Here is a 21,282-nt window from a genome sequence, read left to right on the forward strand (position 1 = left end):
TCATATTCGACGGAGGCCTTAATCTTACCCTGAACTACGTCCAACTTTTTTTGGAGACTAGCCACAATTACTGGATTCGAAGTGCTCTTCAGCCTTTTTGCTAGTTTGCAGCTCTTTTTGAACAAAGTATTCCTACATTTTGGAATTTTTGTCCGTGTACCACCTTTCGGAACACATTCAGATATTGCTAAACTGGAGCAAACTTCCTTAAAAACTGAAACTAATTCCTGTTTCAGAATTGAAATCAGATCCAGGTCTTCTAATCTTTCTATAATCAACGGCCAATGTTCATCTTTGAACTTGAGCTTAGCCAGACCGACCTTTTTGACCGGTTTTGCTCTAGAGCACGCCGGCTTTTGAGTTATGGTCGACCCTATCTCGAGAACATGATGATCTGACAGATTACTAGGTGTCACATGGACATACTGGATCAGATCAGGGTCATTGGAAAAGACGAAGTCCAGAACGCTATTCTCTCTCGTGGCTACACCAATATGCTGGGAGAAATTGCGCAAGATCGCAAACTCCTCCAGCTTTTCGAACGACTGAGATGTCGATTTCGAAATGGGAATATACCCATCTGGACTAACCTCCCAATCTACAACACTAGCCGGAAAATTAAAGTCCCCTACAAAGAAAACCTTCGAGCAAACTGCCGGATCCAACTCATTTCCAGTGAATTGGAGAGCTGACATAAACGAGCTTCCTGAACAAGAAGGGGGTCTTTACATTGTAACAATAGACAAATCAAGACCTCGAAGATGACAAACTAAGACCTCTACTTCTCCATTCGACATTTGTACATGACTAATGTGCAAATCATTCCTAACATATAGGCATACGCCCCCATGTGGGAATATGGAATTATCAGGGCGTATCCTATCACAACGAACTAAGTTGAAACTAACTATGGTTAGTTCTTCATCTAAGACCCCCTGGCCGACGCCAGGTTTCTGTTATAGCGATGAATGAAATCTCTCTCTCTCAACGGCTAGTTCTTCTAAGATCTTATCTTTTGTGCTGTCTTTTTTAGAAATCAGACCATGCACGTTCAAATACAGTCAGTCCTCTTATGGGCCTCTCTTTTGACGGACCAAGTTCACAAGATCTTGGACCATCCTCTCCAACCGTAAAAAAATCCCTCTTATCAACAAAGCTACGTTCTACTGGAGGCAAAGCATAAGCTAATGGAGATGGTTGGGTTTGAGGAATGGGTTGGGCCCCTACATTTGAATAGGAACGTATTTTGGGAATAGGGGTGGGGCAAGGAACATTAGGGAGGAGAGTGTTTATAGGAATAGGGGTGGATTGGGTATTTGACTGAAGAGGAGGGAATTGGAAGAGAGGGCGGGGGTAGGAGGAGAGGGAGGGTGGAAGCTGAATGGGTTAAGGAAGGGGTGGGGTGGGATTAGGTTTAGGAATAGGGTCAGCTCTAAAACTACGAAACTGAGCTATCCTATTTCTCGGCTTTCTTTGCGTCCCTTCAACATGGACGGAGGTACACCGTTCATTAAAGCACGTCTTAAGTCTCATGGACTGACGGCACATGTGAAAAAGACGAAAAAAAGGACAATCTCTACCTTTGAATATCCTTTCTTCCCATTGTACTTCTCAAGGCCGAGAGAAGTTTTTGACACCATTTAGGGTGGTTAAACTTACAGCCTTTTCCTTCTTCAGGACAAGGCTGCTTCCGGTAAACAGGACAGACTGTTTTCTCTACAATTGTCTTTTCGTGCTCTATTTCGAGAGGAATACTACTTCAACCTCTACATGGGTCAAATCAGTCGACTTCTCAACTACTGGGTGAGTCTGATCTTGTCCCCATGAAAAAATCACTCCTTGGCTGTAAAAACCTGGACCCAGCACATCAATAATATATTTGATAAAGAAACAACAGACACAAGTAGGTATAACGTCAAATATTTCATTTTTGAGATTGATCAGGCAAAGACTGAATCAATATTTATCATCAGCAAAACTGCTTTCTTTTGTTAAACAAATAGCATGGGCATAGTTAAAAATGCATGTACATATTCAACCACCCTCCGCCTAATAAACAATCTGGTTTCAAAAATGAATCTGAGGCTAAGTACGAGCTCCTGTGTCGTGTTCACCTAATCTGGCGGCACAAATATCTTGTTGATCTTCGACATCGACCCTATGTGGGCAAAATAAGTTATGGTTTGATCAATGAATTGGTTCATTTTTTTTCATTTTGATGTCGTTTCTGTGGCCCAAATTCAGCTGGTTGCTTGACCTTCGAATTCGCACCCACCCTATGAAGGAAGGTTAAGTTGATACCATTGCTTTCTCCCCGCCAGCGGCAAAGTTTGGGGTGTCTTGGGCGGTTGGGACTAGATTGATCCGTTGCTTGTTTCTTGCTTTTTTAAGCACTACCACTGAATCATGACTGCTTTAGTTTAGAATCAAAACATAGACACCTAGGCACGCATTTCGTTCCAAAAAAAATCAATTACTTGCCCGCCAGTCAAATTTCTTCATTTGAAGTGTAAAGTTGCTAAAACAACTGATCTGAACGTCTCTAGCTTGTACTTTTTTGGGGGGGCAAAACTCAACTGAATTCGGTCACCAGTTCCGTCGATTTAATTGCCTTAAAGTATTGATATTTTTTGAATGAAATATGCATCTAGGCTTCAATTTCTTTGATTCCAAATTATTACATTAAGGAATATGGCATGGGTAAAGCTAAGAAAGGAAAACACAGCGGACGGCTCAAAATAGCCCTTAACGCCTAAGACTGCCCAAACGGCCCATAATATGCTTTTTACCGTTGGCGGCAAGAAGAGAAGGTTTTTCGAAACCAGGAGATTTTGTGTTGAAGTGGATGATACTATCTCTGGGTATTTCGATAAGGAATTTGGAGTTACCCAAGGAGCACAGATCTTAAGCACCCTCTTCACTCTTTACGTTGCTGACCTTCAATCTTGACTTCCTGATGCAAATGATTACTCCTTAGTATCATATTGTGATAACACGTCCATGATTTTGGTGGCAAACCATGACGAAAGCTTAAAAGTAGGATCCAATCTTATGGGGAGAGACTGACTACTTTCATGGGGTCAAATAAGCATAAGGATAATTCGGGGAAAACCACCCTGAAGATAGTTCATAAGAGGGAACCCACAGACAAAAAAAAATGATAGTAGCTCACAACATCTAGGCTTCAATTTCTTTGATTCCAAATTATAACATTCATGAATATATATATTGCTCACAACGGTAACCAAATTATTGAGCAGACGCACGTTAAAGCACGAGGGTGGTACCAATCAAATCGGGACTGCTAAATTTTCTCTAAAACTGAAAGAGATATCAAAAAGCTTGTTTTGCAACATTTTCGTCATAGTCACCGTGCACAACAATCCTCTTGTGCATCCTCTTCTTCTAGTTGTCCAAAAACATGTTGGAGGCCTCCTTGGCAGAGCTGCCGAAGCACCTTCTTCACAACAACATTAAGCCCAAAATTGATGATATGCCTGTGTCCAGCAAGCTTAAACTTTAGCTGTGGAAAAAGTCAGAAGTTGAAGGGTGCAAAATCTGGGCTGTAAAGGTGCATGGAGCAACACCTTGATCTTCTTTTTGGCCTCTTAACCCTGGCTTTCTGAGAGATGCAAGGCTTTGCTTTCTCCTGGGCAATGTCAATTTACACAAATTCTGAAGGGGTGGCTCAGACTACTTTACTTTGCATAGAAATTTCTTCAGAACCAAACAACATACCAAAGTAAACACCATATCATCAGAATCGTGAGATTTGGATCTTTCACACGAATCCAGCCTTGTAGTGGTAATTTCAAACGCAAGATTTTCACCACGGTTGTCCCGATTTGTTTGGTACCACTCTCTGACGCTTCAATCAAATTCAACTTTCTTTAATCATCTGAATCATTTGACTCAAGAAGCGCTTAAGGGCCGTGGCATACTCAAATTATTAAAGGGTTCCGTACCCCTTAAATCGATTGTGAAACTTGTTCATTCCCTGATGTACTCCAAGATTCAATACTGTGCGCCTCTCTACCTAAAACACGTGTAACCGAAAATGACACTACTTATGGCTCCCAGCAAGAGCTACAAACTGTCTTGATTGATGTTCTACGTTTCATTTCTAACAAGACTATGGGAGATCAGATTCGCCTCAAAACTCTCTACAATCAAAACGGATTCCTCACACTTAACAGAGTAGCAATTAAAACTGCACTTGTTGAAAATTGGAAAAGAATAAATGGTCTGTCCAGCGGAGTCGAAAAACAACCCATTTATGCCAACGAAGCTCTCCACACCACCCGAAATGTTACGAGACAGGATTTAAGGATCCCCGTTGGTAACCGGTTTTTCTGAGTATTTTGCAAAGATCCCTACCAAAAATAAGTCAATTTAGATCTGAAGTGAACAATATTCCTACAAGATATCCAACCTGATCCATTTATGGAGCATAAAAAGTACATGGTACTTATTGAATAAATACCAATACCAATAAATGCATCAACTAAACCTTCAAAATCAACCCTCACTATGAATCGGACATAAGATTTAGAAAATGAAGAAGCTCCCTCCCTTAATGTAGATTCAAGCGTCATGGCAAAGAACAAGGATTTTTACTGGCTCTTCTGGGCGCATTTTTTGTCTGAACTGATCAATTTGACGTGTGAATTAAAGGAACTCCAAGGAAAACTATCGTTTGGCACCCTGACTTTGTGGAGGGAGAATTTAGACGAACATCCCAGCCAACTCGAACCGTCATCTAATTGAATCATTAGCTATCGAGTAAGTTTTGCTTCAAAACTTAGAAAAATGACATTTTCTCCTGTAGTTTTGTCACTGCATTAACATATTGGCTCAATATGAGAATACCTTTTGCTTGAGCAAGCCGGCACATTGAAATAAATGACAAGTTAAGTCTATGCCCTGTGCAGTTTTTCGTTTTTTCTAAGTTCTTCCAACACAAAATGCTCAAAATCAGGATGCTGCATTACATTTTTACTTTAATGTTATTTGCTTTATATGACTAATTTGCCTTAAATATACAGGTGAACTGGAACCTACAATAAATGGTGAGAGCAAAGGTGTGGTGTTCATTACCAAAAGATAATAAAAAGCGAATGATATTGCGAATGTCACGGGGTTCAACCGACTCGCGCTAAGAAAAGAATATAAGCACGCAACCTAAATTAGATTAGATCGAAAAAGGTTGTCCTGCGAGGTGGATCATAATTTGGCACCTGCTTTCTTCAAAGCAATGGGTTTGTGGCGAAAAGCCCAAAATGATATAGGGGATAAAAAAGCTATTTTGCAATAACTAGTCAAAGAAATTGATATAATTTTGGGGGTGATCAATCCATATAAGTATTGGGTAACTCAAGTCGCCATTCAATGATTGGTATGAACAAAAAGGAGACAACCGTAGTTCATGAAAGAAATGACTCAATCTCAATAACCTTATATAAGACCTATGCCTCATCATCGCATTTCCAATTGCTTCCGCCTTTGTTTCTGCCACCTTCATTACATGTCGTGAAAGGCTTGAAAACCGACTCGTTGTTTTGGCCTCAAGCTTTCTTTCTCCTTGTCGTTTTAGCAATGAGGATTGAGGTTTGAGGATGGTCGTGGAGTGGATGAACGCATATCTACCGTGGGTGGTAGAACCAACGACCTCAGGAGTCCAAGAATGGGCATTGAGGGACACAAAAGACCCGAGGGATAGTGGGCCATCGGTGGACCCTGTTGGACCGGAGAATCAACACTCTCGAAAGAAGGGGGAAAAAGCGAAGTCTCCATCCTTTATAGACCAACGAGAGAAGATACCAACGACCTTCGGAAAGACGGAGAGGATGCTGATGTTGAATGTTGGAACGTATGTGGCGGCAGTAATGTCCGTGCGTACTCGACAAGTCTTGTTTCAGTTTGGTACTACCAGAACCAAGTCGTGAGGTCTCTCTCGCATCTCTAACTCGTACGATGAGCACTGACTGAACTGAAAAGCTTGGTGGTATCCTTGGGCACTGAAGGTGCGCACGTGCGCAGGCCCAATTGACGCGCGAGCGCAACCTCCAAGAATGAGCCTTGGCGAGGCTCACGAGGCCTCGAGGCCGTTCCTATGCGCTCAAGAAGAAGAGGAAGTAGACGGAAGAGTGAGAACGAGAAGGCTCTTCTGGCCTTTCACTCTCTGCTCAATTTGGATCACATTAAAAAGCGCAGGAGGATCCGACACAAGATGAGTGGGACTGCACCACATACCGTACAACAGAATGGAGAGGAGGTGCAAGATGTGGAGGAGGAGAGGCTGAGGAGAACCAAGAGAACGAAGAGGAGGAGGAAGAAGAAGAAGAAGAAGAAGAAGAAGAAGAAGAAGAAGAAGAAGAGGAAGACGGAGGAGGAGGAGAAGAAGACAAGGATTTTTGAGGTTGCTCCTCCGGCAACAACAATTGCTCGCCAGTTCGTTTTGTGGCCGCGGTGAAAAAGGTCGGGTCACCTTCGGTTCACTCTCTCTCTGTCTGTTGTGTTTTCATACTCGTTTCAGTTTTGCCCATCACTCTCACTGCAACATCAGGAACCACCCATCAGCCAACCCTCGCACCGAACCAACCCTGTCCTTCCTTTTCTCGCATCATCGACAAGACCAGCACGACGTTTAGCCGTTTTCTTTGATAAAAAGTTCTTCTGACATTCCCCTCTCACTTTCATCTCCACGGTTCCTCGGCCTCTCTTTCACCCTGGAAACCACCTGAAAATAAACCCCCGACGTGGAAACGCCAGCAGAGAAAGAAAGAAAGAAAGAGCAAAGCACTTGTTGTAATCTGATCAACCGCCTCCCCTATCTCATTTGGCTTTGCACGATTTTGTCATGGAAATGAATCCGCTTCAAACCTTTGAGTGTTACGTAAATGCAAAAGCGAAATCCGATTTCAAGGCATCGGCTTAATCGCCCAAGGGAAGGAGAAGATTGCCAGACATTTTTCCCATTCGCTGTCTACCAGGCCTCCTCCAATCAGCATTGAGAACTAGCAGCACCAGCCAGGAGAATCTTGTTTTTATAACAACTACTACTACTACTACTACTTCCAAAAGGCTGCTCTTTCTCGTCCTGCTCCACGTCCAATTGATGATAACCTAAACATAACTCTCCATCAAGTTCTGGCTACTTTCCTCTTCATCCGTGGCCTTGTGTCTTGCTTAGCTTTTACTTTTCCCTTGCCTCCCTCATTGGATCAGGGAGTGATCGATCGAAGTTCATGCGGTGTTGTTCACTCTCAAAACATGAGAAGATGAGTGTGGATCGAAAGTTTGAGAAGCCTTCGAATTAGGCCCCGACAAGTGCCAAAACAGCATCTCAAGCGTTTTAGGGTCGGACTCCAACCAGTGAAGTGTTGCTCGGGTTTGATTGACCTTGACCTATCAGCCCTCAACGTCTTCTATGACAATTGTTCGCCATGAATGAAAGCAACAAGTAAGTTTCACATCTACCTTTATGGGACACTTTGCAATCTTCAACACGACTGAGACCGTGTTTCCAATCGAAAAGCAAATGCTCGAAGAAGGCTGATCTCGTCGAGTCTGAACAAGGCCTGCAACCTTGGCTTCAGTTCTAGACTAAAGTGCTTATTGTTGTTCACATACTTGGCAGCGTTTGGCAGTTGCAAACTTTATGGTCCCCCCAATCAATATTCAACCTTGAAAGCACTTCTGGAGCAACGACTTATCGTCGTTCTCTCTCGAGTTAGTTCACTTTTCACACAAATCCACATTTCATGATAACGTCCAAGTGGCCTTGGGATTCGTAGGGCCGGTCTTGGTTTGGCTTGGGGAGAATTTATGATCACAAGAATTGACTTTCTTCGGTCTTTCTCCATGTGGATAACATAAATCAAAGGGATCTTCTTTCTCCCCCCCCCCATGCAATTCCTCCTACCCATACAGCGAAAATGCACTCAACATGTGTATGTACGTATATGCATGTGTTGTACGGACGGTATCTATGGAGGCTCTGTGACCATATCCCCACGGAGTCTTAGACGCTCTTGTACTATATGAGCCGATAGCGTTCTCCTTCGAATAACGAGCATGTCCATCCAAGCCTTGGAAATCCCTCTTGGTTATGAGGGTTCTGGTTGGCTATCGAGGCTCGAAGATCTCACGTCTTTCCATTTGTAGAAGGAGGACCACCATCAAACGAGCTGTTCCAAACACGGTGGTTCCGGGAGATAAGGCTCAACAGGGCGAGGAGGCCAGCGCCAATAACAATGATGACGATCTACCTCTCGCTATTCAGATATTTCTGTGGAGACAAACAAGGTAGAATGATGAAGTTCTAGCCACTTGATGGTAGAGGCAATATGGGTTGGTCAGGCTCATTGGTCATCTTGTTTTTAAATACGTTTTCAGTCCATTCATCCGTCCAAAGTTTGGGAAACTCCACGAGGCAACATGCATGGTAAGTTCAATTGGTCTTATTTTGTTCTTGTCCACTCCATCTAACCACACTTATCAAACCATTTACCAAAATCAAATCCATAGCCTTGTTCGGGCAATGAGGCAGTTCGGGTAAGAGAAGCTGCAACATCTGTAGCCACGCATTGGGTGTCTTGCAGGAGTCAACATATTCCGATATTCAGTGCCGTAGTCCTAGACACGTTAATAGATATTCTATGCGTTGCCTCCATTGAGTAAGCTAGAAAACCATATCAGACGGTTATGGTCTTAAACATTTCGTTTGGAACTGTTCCATGAGGACAATTGGGTTTCTCGCGTTTTTTTCAAATTTTGATTTCAACCTCACCAGCAATCATGTACAAAGTCAACCAAGTCCTTGTTCACGTATCAATTCTCTTCTTGTTTTGTTCCATCCATGTTCCACAAGTGAACTACCGTAATGTGCGTAGTGTACAAAATCTAGCATTACTTTTCATTCAAATTTTCCGCATGCGTGCCTCTTAAAAACATTATCCACGAGTCAAAGTAACGATCCTCGTTGAAATTAAGCTCCAAATCAAAGATCAGTTTCCGAAAAGCAGTTGTGGGATGTGCTCAAAATCCAATCATCAAAAAAGTTCTTTTTCTCAACACATTGATCCCTTCTCATTCGACAGCATCACCATGGGAATCAGGGTCAATCCACCCTAATGGTAGGATTCCAACCATTCACCCCTGTTTCTTTCTCTTGCTTAACTATTATGGTTATAAACATTATCAATGTGCCTTGATCGATATTACATCTACTGTATGGAACCCTTCACCTATCTCTTCGTGATTGAATTCAATGATCATACCTAGGGTTCTTTCGGATTCAACTCCATCATGTTGCTTGTTGTTCCATCATTGCACCACAGTAATCAACAGCTATTCATTCAATGTGATCTGCACAATTCCTTCATTGTCACATCATCAGTTCTTAGCGAACTCATCGTTTCATTTGAGCTTCCCCCTCCTTTTTCTCTCAGCGAAGGGTTCACCTCTCACAATCGTATTTGTTGTTCCAATAATGACCTTTAGTGTCACTCAATGTTCCACGAAAATCATCATTGCGCCTTCTTTTTACCACCTTGCATGTCCAATAGGGCAGGGCTGCCTTCAAATTTTGAATCAGACTTTTTAGCAGAATTATTGGCTTTTCCTCTTTCCTGGCTAATAGACCTTAGCGAGTCCATTTCAACCACCAAGCCAAATGCCACCAGGATCGCCATGCTGTAATCCGGCGGTGGCATTGGCGGTATCGGTTTTCTCGCCTGGAAATCTGACATTGGAAATTTTCAAACCCGGACACGTGGTTTAGATGCGTTGACCTTGGTGAGCCAACTATGTAGATCTAAAATCAGAGTCTCTGAGATATCTAACGTGGCCGAAACTAGTTACCGAAAATCGAGACCAATATATGCTGATTTGGTTGGAAGGAGTGACAGCTATTTGTCGGTCTGGATTAGTTTCCGACGTGATCCTATGTTGGGCCCTATTTACCCCTCCTCCATCTCCTCCCCTTCCTCTGTCTCCCTTCTCCAAGCTCTGCTCTTGTTTCCAGTCTTTCCTGTTCGCTCAGGAGATGATCAGGGCCGCTGTCAGTGTAAATGAGTCCCCAGAGTCTTGGCTGGAGCCGCTCTTAACAAGGCCAGATGAAACTTCAGAGCAATGAGCGCTCGACAATGTACTCACGCTCTCTTCCTCCGGAGTATACATTACTCTTGGTAGAAGGCTGTTCACACCCAGTCACTGGGATACGAGGTGATGTCAAAAACAAATGATAGTCCTTCATTTGTGGCACTCTATTTGACTAGAAAAAAAATATTATATTTTAACATTTCTCAACGTAATCCCCCTCGAGCTGGATGCACTTGTTCCATCGTTCCACCCACTTCTGGAACGCCTTGGCAAAGTCCTCTTTGGGGATGGCACCAACCACCCGTTCCCAATCAGTTTTGATGGTATTGCCGTTGATGTGATCACCGGAGAGATGTCCTTTAACAGTTGGAAACAAAAAGAAGTCTGCTGGGGCAAGATCTGGGGAATAAGCGGGGTGGGGGATCACTTTGATGCTCTGGGTGGCCAAGTACTCCACCGTGGTCTTGGCGGTGTGAACGGGCGCATTGTCCCAATGCAAATGCCACCCATTCTCCACTAATTCTGGTCGTTTCTTCTTCAAAACCTTCAAGAACCTTCCCATGACGTCAATGATGTAGGCGGAATCAACTCCGGTGCCCACTGGGACATAGTTTTCATATACCATGCCATTATAGTCGAAAAAGGCAATGACCATCTGCTTTTTCCGTGAAGCGTGGACTCGGGCCTTTGTTGGCTCTGGTGTGCCTTTTTTTTAGCCATTGCTTGGACTGCTCCTTGGTCTCAGGTGTGTGGAAGGACACTGCAAATTCATCCATAGTTATCACGGACCTCAAAAATGCTTCTCCATGGTTGAAATACAGTTTTTTGAAGCCTTTGGCACACAGGACTCGCGCAGCTTTCTGGTCTTGAGAGAGGAGCTTGGGCACCCATCTTGCCGACTTCTTTACAAGGCCAAGATCGAGGTGGAGAATATTTTCAATCGTTCCGTGGCAGAGATCAAACTCACTGGCAAGTTGCTTGGTGGTTACACGGCGATCCTCATCCACATATTTGCTAACAGCAGCGATAAGCTCCGGAGTCCGCACCCATTTCTGGGGGTTTTGATGCCTTTTGTCATCCGTGTCCTCACCAGCCTTAACAGAGGCCACGATCTTAAATATTTGCCCAATGGTCATGGCAGAAGGGCCATGGGCGGCGTCGACCAATTTTTTGATTTCATTGGCTTTCATGCCCGTTTTGGCGAGGTCCGCAACAAAATCCCTCACGCGGCCCATTGTAATTAAGTCCAGAAATGGGAGCGGGTGCAATAGGTGGCCTTTAAAGATGGGTCGTTGCTGATAAGCTAAGGCGTGCTAGCCAAATATTGTAAACAATAAAATTATTCAAAATTGGCACTAATTGGGGAAATAATTGCTTCTTTGTCACAAAAGCTCTCATTTTTACATAGCGGTCACAAAACCTCCACTATCATTTGTTTTTGACATCACCTCGTACATCCTCATTTTCTTTTCCATTGTTGTACAGTACTAGACGTTTAGAATTTGGGCTTAGCCGAACCACAGTCGTTGGAGACACGACGAGACAAAATTCTCTCATAACCGTGAAGTTGTGCGAAAGCCAAGCCTCCCTTGTTCTCACAACTTCTTCTTCTTCTTCCTCCTCTACTTCTTCTGCTTCTTCCTCCCACTCTCTTTCTCAATTATAAGTGAGATCGGATGGGTGGTTAGTTCCACATGATCGCCAATGACTTTGAACGAGAAACAGTTTGACTGCACCTCAGATAAGAAAAAGTTTCCACGGCAATGTACTCGCACGGCAAATTGGACATGCTAGGCTGCTAGATGGGAGCCAAAGACGAGAAAATTGTTGACTCTACGCACTTGTACTCGAAATAAGGCTGGAATTCCGTTGCACGCGTCTTTTTTTCTCCTCGCACCAACGATTAAGATTAGATGAGAGGAGTGATAGCGTTTGAACGTGCTTTTCCTCTCTAACGAGGTGGGAAGCCGTTCCCATCGGAAATAGCCTTCAGTGTTCCAAACCAGAGACCCGTGGAACAACATCGTGGAACGAATATTCTCCACTTGGAATGACTGGGTTCCATATGAGGGCACCGAGCCCCTGAACCAGAAATCCGCCCTTCACACTATCAACAGGAACAGGGCCACCTTACCGTTCAGGAAGGGCCATGGACCGTGAGTTCCGTGGCTCTTCTTTTGGGCCTTGCATCTGTTTATTTGGCCTTGCTTTTTACTGGAAATAATGACGAAATAATGATAGAATGTGTTGATCCTCAAGGGCAAACGGTTTTCAGTCCAAAAATTAGTTCCTTTGGGTAAAGTGACCTGTCAGTTGAAAGCTTTCCAAAAGATGTTCCCAAAAGGGCCCTTGGCGATTGGTACGCACGTGTTTAGAGGTGCAAAAGTTATGCTGAGTCTACAACAATACGGAATGAAGGGCTTGACATGGTAGCTCAAGGCTTTCAAAGCAGGCCATGATGCCCACTCTTGGACCCGTTGTAGCTTGAAGAAGGACAAAGACTAAAGAGTGCCTTGGTCTTCTTACTTCTCTTGAGGGATAATGGACCTGCGTACGTGTGCGAGACGAGTCCTCATACTTCTCTTCAGTGGTCCAAGTCTTTCGAGATGTCTGTCTCCCTTTGGTTCGTTCTTCCTGTTCTTCTTTTTCTCCTTTGTGGCAAAGACAAATTCCCTTGACAGGTTCTTTTTCATTTTGAAATTGAATGACTAGAATTCAGGGCTCTTTCCACAAGCTCGCTCCTTTCTTCGCATTCCTTGTCGTCTTGTCTTTCTTGACGTTCCAAGCAGGAACACATCCACTCCCAAAAAATACTCGTTGAAGTATTTGGGTTGTGTTCTGTCTCATTCGTAATAAGAAGGCTGCCTTGAAAATATAGAGAGCCATAACAAGCAAAGACGCATGAAGAAGTGAGCGAGCCTTATTTGGTTGAGTCTCTCGACTCGACGTCTCTTGGGAAGGACCAGAACGAAAGAATGAACCAATGAACAAACGGGAAGAGCCTCTTGGCACGTACATGCGTAGGCAACCCACAGGGTTCTAACAAGACGAAGGAGACTCCGAGATTTCGAGTCAATGGAGGGGCATTTCCTTTGATTTGAATGGTCCCTCACTGACGGCCCTGTGGCTATTCTCAATGTTTTGAGGTTACTTTGACTGAATTTATGCCAGTATTTTTCGAGGGCATGAAAAGAATGTTCTTCTGACAGGCTGCTGCCTTTGAGCCCAACTTTTGAGACCTACGGAATCGACCTTGAGGGAGGAGCAGAGGAAGAAGGAAAAAAGAGAAAGCGGCTTTATTATTGCGGCTTTATTATTGCGGCTCCTTCGCAATCCGCACCTATGAACGCCATCAATCATGGGATTTCTTCATTTGTCAACCCTTTGTGGCGGCTCCCAACTTCCAGAGAGCCAAGGGCAACAACGTCGTGGTCGTCCAAGTAGTTTTCGACCTCGTTGTTGTTCCCCCAAATGATTCTCGGTTGGTTTTGTGTGTGGATGTGTGTGCTCTCGAGTGTTTTTTCCTAGGAAAGCAAACACCGCCCAAATCCAATGTGAGGTGGTGGTGGTGGAGGTGATGGTGGTAGTAGTAGTAGTAGCAGTAGTAGTACTGGTGGTGGTGTGTTTCATTGGAACAAGTTTGGTGAGGGAGAAGGAGGAGAGGCGACTCTTTGGAGCTGCTACACGCTCACACTACAAGCTAATGAGAGGGAACATGGGAACTATGGCTTCGTTGATGGAGGCGTGTTCCACTTCTGGAAGAGCCGAGTTGATACCAGACCAGATAAGCCTGGCGATCGAAAATATTTGCTTACGCTTTTTGTGCCCCAGTGTTCGAAATGAAACGAGAGGACATTGGCTTGCAACTGGGGATAAGAGAAGAGATCGTTTAATTTTCCAAATTGTTTTTACAACTGTGGAGGATCAAGTTCTTCTGCTCTTACGTACAAGTGTTTGGCCTAATGGTTGGCAGAGGGCATTGCATCTTTAATCTGTAGTAAGATTAAAAGGCAAAGACGAAACAACATACCTCCTTTGTCTTTCACAACGAGGCACAAAAACGGAGAGGCACAGCCAAAAGATTTACAACGAGCCCTCAAGAGTAATTGATCGCTGCAATGCAGTAAAAATGTCAACCTAGAGGGTTATATTTACCAATCAGTCAATCTCATGTTTGAGCATCAAGAAGACGTAGATCCAACAAGGAGCTGGCACCCGCAAAAAAAGTATATAGTAGGTAGAGAAAGAATCTATTGGGAGTCCAAACATAACGCAATCCTCAAGAACACGTTCCGCATCGTCTGCCCAAAGGGTACAAACAAAATTGAGATATTTTTGCTCCATCCTTAGGTCCATCATTTGGCTTGTTCTTTCCGCACATTTGCGTGTTTTTGTGGTCGTCCTGCTTTTTATTTGAAAACAGAGCGAGAGTGAGAGAGACAGGGAGAGCTTTCTTGTCACTACCATCAAGCTAAAACTCTCATCAGTTTTATGGCCAAAGAATGGGCAACGGTTCGAACCACGACCGTGGAACACTGAACCTTCACTGAATGCACAACGAATGGTCGTCCCCTCCCATTGTTCCCTTTTTAAAGAGAACCGAGCTGAAAATGGCGAATCTCCGTCGAATTAGGAATGCGAGACATTCATGCCGATTTTGATTTGCTGCAATGTTCACCGAATGCGCACGTGGTGAATGGAGCAGGAGCCATAAAAATTACGTCCCTGAAATCCCTTAGTTTTTATGGATCATGGTTTTTGGCGCTTCGCTTCTCTATAGCTTTGAGTCTTATTTACTCGTGAGAATAGTGCGAGTAAAAGAATGGATGGCATTGACTACAAGAAGGCCAAAGAGACCATACGGTTGGTCTTGCGTGCATGTGTATACTGGAAAAGCCGTCGAATGCCAAGCCACACCGTAAATGTTGGCAAAAAGAGGATCAGGTTCCACAAGCCAAAGGAAGGGAACCACCCACCTATCCTATCCTCCGCCCTCCACACCGACTAGCACAAAGCCCGGGTACGCACTACCGACTACTGAATTGTTAAAAGCGAATGAAAAATGAACGGTTCGTTTCCATTTATTAAATTCAACAGCCTTTGTTTGGCTCGACCTTCTCAAGACCATAAGATAGGAGTAAAAGGCCAAAATCGTTCAGGAGACCTTTAACCCAGCAAACCACGGCTGCCAAGGCTCTTGGCGTGTTTATTCAATGTCTTAGTTGTCCGTAATTGCTCATTGGGAGGGTTTACTGAAGAGTCGTTCTCGTCAACGACTCTGACTACAAACTTGCATGAGGCCTTTGTTCTATGTCAATATCTAATTAGACCTTGGTAAATACAGAGGACAAACAACGTGAGCCCCACAACGAAAGACCCCCACAACATCTATATACACAACTTGCAAGCAAGAGGTCCTCCCCAAGTCGTAAACATTGAATTGGATGTACCTCAGTCGATGTTCCTTGCATCAGTGACTTGATAGTCCATTTGTGTGCGTACGAGGATGAGGGTGTACGTACTTTCAAAGAGCTGTGTATGTGTGTGTGTGTGTGTGTGTGTGTGGAGATCTGCTGCAAAGAGAAAGATGACGCTCTTTTGTTATCTCTCTCTCCGCCTCTCTTTTAGTCTCAGTGGAGGTCCCGTCGAGACCTTCTTGGTCTCATCATCTCTCAGCCCGTCCTTTGCATTTATTTCCATCCTTCTTACTTGCTTTCATCATCTCACAAACCAAGGGGGGACAAGGCGGCTTTCTTCCCCCAGAATTGGGACGTCCTCGGCCAGGCTTTTATATCGTAGGGATAAGTAAGGTGACATGTTAGGACGATGATGGTTGCCCGTGAGCCACTCGTCTCGCACTAATCTGATGAAAGCCACAATCCATAATCCTGGTCACTCTTTTATGAGCCGTCTAAACTCATCTAGGTCGTCGAAGAGCTCTTGGTTCCATTTGATTGCTATTGGCTTGGCTTTGCGTCGTCCTTCATCGGTTCTAATGCTCTAGCAAGTACAAACCTGGGCAAAGTATTAGCTTCCTTCAACTCAGGTATCCCAAAAATCAATCATGGTCTGATGAAAAAGGGTTGTAGTTGTGTGCTTCTTCATTTTCCTCTCGTTCCCTACTCCATAATGGTTCTTTGACGACCTTAAGTAAGGTTTCTTTATGTGCTCACAGCCAAAGAAGAGCATTTGGACTAAAGCCCTTCAACCATTTGAAAGCTGATTACTCAGATCATTGGCAAGATGTATACAAGAACGGGACACGTATGATATTCTAAAGTACCATAGGCTATAGTGACTTAACATGAGTGAATTAAGATAGAACACTTGAGTTCATCGCCAACGGATTAGCGGGGGGGGGAAACTCAAGACGACATCTTGAGTGAGCTGAGAAAAAGATCCGAGAAGTGCGAAGTTTTGGAAAAAGTTCCTCTCTGATCTGCACTTGGAGCCGGATCTCACGCAAAAGGCCGATGGGGCCTTCATAGCCAAATGCTTGCATGCACGAGGGAATGTGCTGAAGGGCCTAACCCCAAAGGCGGCAAATTTGGTACCTTATCCCTTCCCCCAAAAGTTGTGGTAAATAAACTTTTGGCTTTTGTGGATAGAGTGAAGGAAACCGAGGCCTTGGATCGACTAGCTGAATGAGTGTTGGGATTCCACTTTTCGAATGTGTGAGTGAGTGCCTGTGTTCCTGGAGCCACGAACCTGTCAATAATGATTTGTGACGAATTTTCAGTTCTTCAATGGATTTGGCTCTACTTCGTTTGGCCTTCATAAAGAGATCAAGATCTGAACGACCCCCTCCAAGGGGAAGAAAGTCAATACTAATAACCCCATTATGGATGACAAAATGCCCCCTCAGCTCTCTCGCTCGGTCTCCCTCTGTCTGATACGACGTCCCATATGTTCTTCAAGGCTCAAAATGTTGTTGCGTGTGAACACACGACATTTGGCAGTCTTTATGAGGACAAACACGCACCCATATTACATTCACATACACACCCGCCCACAAGCACACATAATATCTACCTAGTTGGCGTGCAACGGATCCAAGAAATGGAACAAATTAGTCAAATCAGGTTTGCCTTGATCCTGGCGAGTAACAAGAGTAAAATGGATAGGACCCAAACAAATTCACTCGCCCTCGTTGACCCTTCAAGTGAAGACTAGGGAAAGATGCCGATTTTAGTTCCTTCTTTCCTCTTTTGAAGGAAGGGGGATCACCATTATAGACAAGTGTTCCACGTGTGTCCATTGAAGCGAGATCCAATTTCATGCTCGAATTGAAAATTATTGTGAGCCCCGCTCCTCGTCAAGCCTTTCCCTGGAGCCTTCTTTCTGTTCCTTGAGTCCCTCCATTCAAAAGGCTTTAGTCAACTCATGAAAAGCACGGCTATGAAACGAAAACTTGTGGCTTCGTTCTTTTCTTGGAATAAACAGGTCACCCAGTCTCGCAATCATTCTCTTGCATGTCCACTTTGCCAGTTCGCATTCAAAAACGAGCTCTCCTTCGTAGATGATCTTAGTTGGGCTCATTTATGAATAACTTTTAGTACCTATAATGCGTTCATAGTGCATGAGTTCAAAACTTGACCAACTATTTATGAACCAGGATACAATACAGTCCAGTGCTAGGAAGGAGCTTTCACGCGTGGGCTTGGAGTACGTATGTCCAGTTCAAATTACCCCTTAATTTAGTGTCCTATGAGGGCTTTTGTGTTGGCTTCGTCCAAGTACTGCCCACTCCTTGAGCTCGGTTGGAGCTCACGAAAAATCAATTGAACGACAAATAAAGGAAGTGTGCTTATAAGAATGGATCACGAATAGTGTACAATATTTCCGTGGGCCCCCCCTGCGTAAACTTGGAATGATGCATGTTATGTCACGTGGCTTTCCCCTGCAAGGATACGATTTTGGAGCCACGTGGTCTAGTAGAAACCCTCAGATCCCCACTCGTGTCCCCTTAATGCATTTGGACTCAGTTTGGTTCAAATTAGCCCGACTAATTCCATAAACATCTCTTTCAACCATGCTGCTCATTCCAGGAAATCAAAGAGGCTTGCAAGGTACGTCAGAGTAAAAGAGATGATTTGGATTACATTGGAAAGCGGTCATTAGTTGTAAGACTTGTCATCGAGCCAAAACGCTTTTTCGGTAGCTTGCAAGATTTTTTTTTCGTGTGCCTGAAAGAGGTGCCAAGTGAAATTCCTAGTTGGATTGATGGACGATCCGAACCGAGAATTCCGACAACAAGTTTTTAGTCTCAAGTCTTGGCTTTCAAAGCACAAAAAGGGACAGAGTTATAAAAATACTATCAAGGGTAAATTGGTGACACGATGAGAGCTTTCATTTCCTACTTCGTTGAGTCAACTAGATACAATTGGTTCCAATTTGACAATTCGCAAGTTTAACAATGCTGGTGCACAGCTGTCTTTGACTTGCGGAGAGCACATTAATGTTTTCAAACCACATGTTATAAAAACATTCCCTTCAGCAAGAACAGGCTCCTGACACCTGAGAAGCTACAAATCATGAAGGCTAGAACATTTTGACGTCTACAATTTTTCGTTGTATGCCAGAAATTGTTGCCTCTTCCCCAAAACGCCTATTTCAGTCGCTAATTCTCGGATGAAACTTTTGCATTTGCCCCACTTGCTAAAAGAAGCTAAAGAATGCTGAGTGATGACAAATGAGTCCATTCGAATGACATTAACTCCGCGTGGTTCTTTCAGATCTTTGAAAAGGTTCTCGTCCAGAACATCTTGTTCGGTCTCTCTCCAAGCTTCACGGATGCCCTTCAACTCATTCCAAGATGGCGCTTCATTGTGGCTTGTTTCCCACATGTGATGCAGTGTGCTGCTTCTCTCCTTCAACACAGGTCAGTGGTTCACTCAATGTCTCAAAAGTGTGTCAATTTCAGAACGTGGTCTAGATAAGGCTCAACATGGGAGTTGCTTTGTAGGGAATTCCTGGAATTACAAGGGCTGTTGGATATTTCTTTTTTCCCCTTTGGGTTCCAATTGATTGGTAGTGTTCAAATTGATGGCTTTGTTTACCATCTGTGCTGGGTGCCTGATAAGGTTTCAACGGCCAATATTTGCTCGCAGCCCTTTCCAAATTAAGGTCCTGGTCGGCCTGAAAGGCACCGGGGAAAGCGGAAATGCTAAAGATTGGCCGAAATCACACACGAGAAAGAAAGCCCAAAAGCACCGAGAATTCCTCACAAACGAACGTTCCTGAAAGTTATAGTCATGATGGTGATGTAGTAGTTAATAAGGGAGTACCACGAGGAACAATCTGTAGTTCCCCTCGAACACCTGCTGGTTCAAACGAAAAGTTTTAATGAACGTCACATGGGCTCAAGCACTCTACTCGTACATCCACACTCTATGTACACCATAGATGACTGTAGTCGTAAATGGAGTGGTGCGCGCATGATGAACGAGTTCAAGATTCCCTTATCAGGGATGCTGAGTTTTGAAAGGGAACAAATGAGAGAGTATTCCTATCTCTGGAAAGTGCATAGCCCCTTAAACTATGCCGTCTATGATGTTCCAACTTCTTGGTCCCTTGCCCCAAGACAAAGGGCCTCTGCCAACTAACATTAAACATTTAATTTGAGTTTACCAAGAAACTTTGCCCACTGGCCATGGATTGGGCTCGGAGGCTAGATAAGCGAATCTGTGTGGCTATTTTTGAGTTGCGTGTGCGAAGTGTTTGGCAAATCGGAAATCCCGTTCCATATTTATGAAACCCTAACGATTACTGCAATAAATCGCTAATGTCGCATTTCTCTTCGGCTTTCCTTTCATACATTTCGTTAAATGCGTAGAGGGAATTTGAATCATCAAAGATTATCATCTTTCTATTCGCTTATTCAATTCAGCAATCAGTGCGGGAAATTGTAAAGGTTGGCTCTGCATGCAAATTTGAACGAGAGAGAGAGAGTATTGCGATTAGTATCAATACAAATGACATTCAGTAGATTCGCGTGAACACTGCGCAGAGATTGGCTCAGACTGGAAAGCACTCGACCCTTTTCCCAACTCACGTTTGTCAGTTCTGCTGAAGTTATTAATCATTTAACTTACATCTAGCTTTTCCACTGAACTCGGAGAGACAAATGTCCTTGAGGAACAATTAAGTTTTCCGACGAACCATGGCTCTCTTGGGATTTCTCTTCCCATTTGACCAAACTTGAGGTTGAGAGTTTCAGTTTCTATTTCCCGGTCCCATCCTGGAATGGTTATAAATTCAAGCCATTTTTCTCACAGCTTCTTTTTATTGCTAACTTGCCTTATCCATTCAGTCGTAAAAACAATCTCTTCAGTTAGATACAATATATACCGCATCTTAAGAGCCCCATTGGGGCCAACTTCTACTCGTATAGAAAACAATGTTGACTTCGTTCAACTTCATAAAAAGCAATTGAGTCAGGATTCTCTTTCCTCTCACATCAAATAATGTACGGAATAGAACTTTACAATCACAATATAGAGGCCGTCCTTTCGATGTATGTAGATTGTCCGTTTGTTCAATAAACACCCTCATAGGTGGTAAAATCAATGGAAACCTCGCCAGCCTTGCGGCCTTCCTGTTTTCGAGAGATATAATTCTTTCAACGTTGGAGTTGCATAAAACATGCTAATTTTGTATTTCATGCCTCTTGCAATAAATAAATGTGGTGAATCGAACCATTGGCACTCAAATCCATGGATTGAAATCACATTCGTAACGTAAACATTACCTTCCCCGTTCAGGATTGAGAGCGAAGCGATACAGATTTCAAATATTCTTGTCGACTTATGGAAATATTCTGAGAGCAAGCCTGGTTGTGCGCATTCCAAACTTCAAGGCCGAACGAAATTATGAAAAGTCGCGCACCATCCACAGGAGAATTTAAAAGTCCGAGCTCGCCTCCAACAACCCTAGTGGAAAAGGGCACACTCGCTTTCATTCTCTGTTCCAAGCTGGGATTGCATATAATTTCAGCGATGCATTCCCAAAGTTGCCACATCTTCGCCTGGTACAATGTGTACTTGGTTAGTGTGACAGTTTGGGGCGAAAATTGCATTAAATGCAACCCAGGCTTCCAAATGAAACCTGTGAACCTCACCACGGTTCCAAAAGTGGAACGCAAACTCTCGCTCAGCCTCCTGGGCATGGGTACAATAC

At 43.8% G+C, this 21,282-nt stretch overlaps 1 protein-coding gene across 1 annotated transcript in view; it reads left to right on the plus strand.

The window, feature by feature from the left end:
* Nucleotides 1-7,971: 7,971 nt before the first annotated feature.
* LOC131886980 (protein unc-80 homolog) overlaps nucleotides 7,972-21,282 on the plus strand; it is a 47,690-nt gene continuing 34,379 nt past the window's right edge. Inside the window, 5 exon segments of the mRNA XM_059235498.1 lie at nucleotides 7,972-8,307; nucleotides 8,398-8,446; nucleotides 8,530-8,556; nucleotides 18,153-18,173; nucleotides 18,840-18,985. Coding sequence (XP_059091481.1) covers nucleotides 8,111-8,307; nucleotides 8,398-8,446; nucleotides 8,530-8,556; nucleotides 18,153-18,173; nucleotides 18,840-18,985 — 440 coding nt within the window. The 5' untranslated portion in view covers nucleotides 7,972-8,110.

The sequence above is a fragment of the Tigriopus californicus genome, chromosome 1 (assembly GCF_007210705.1).
Source record: "Tigriopus californicus strain San Diego chromosome 1, Tcal_SD_v2.1, whole genome shotgun sequence".
Lineage (NCBI taxonomy): Eukaryota > Metazoa > Arthropoda > Copepoda > Harpacticoida > Harpacticidae > Tigriopus > Tigriopus californicus.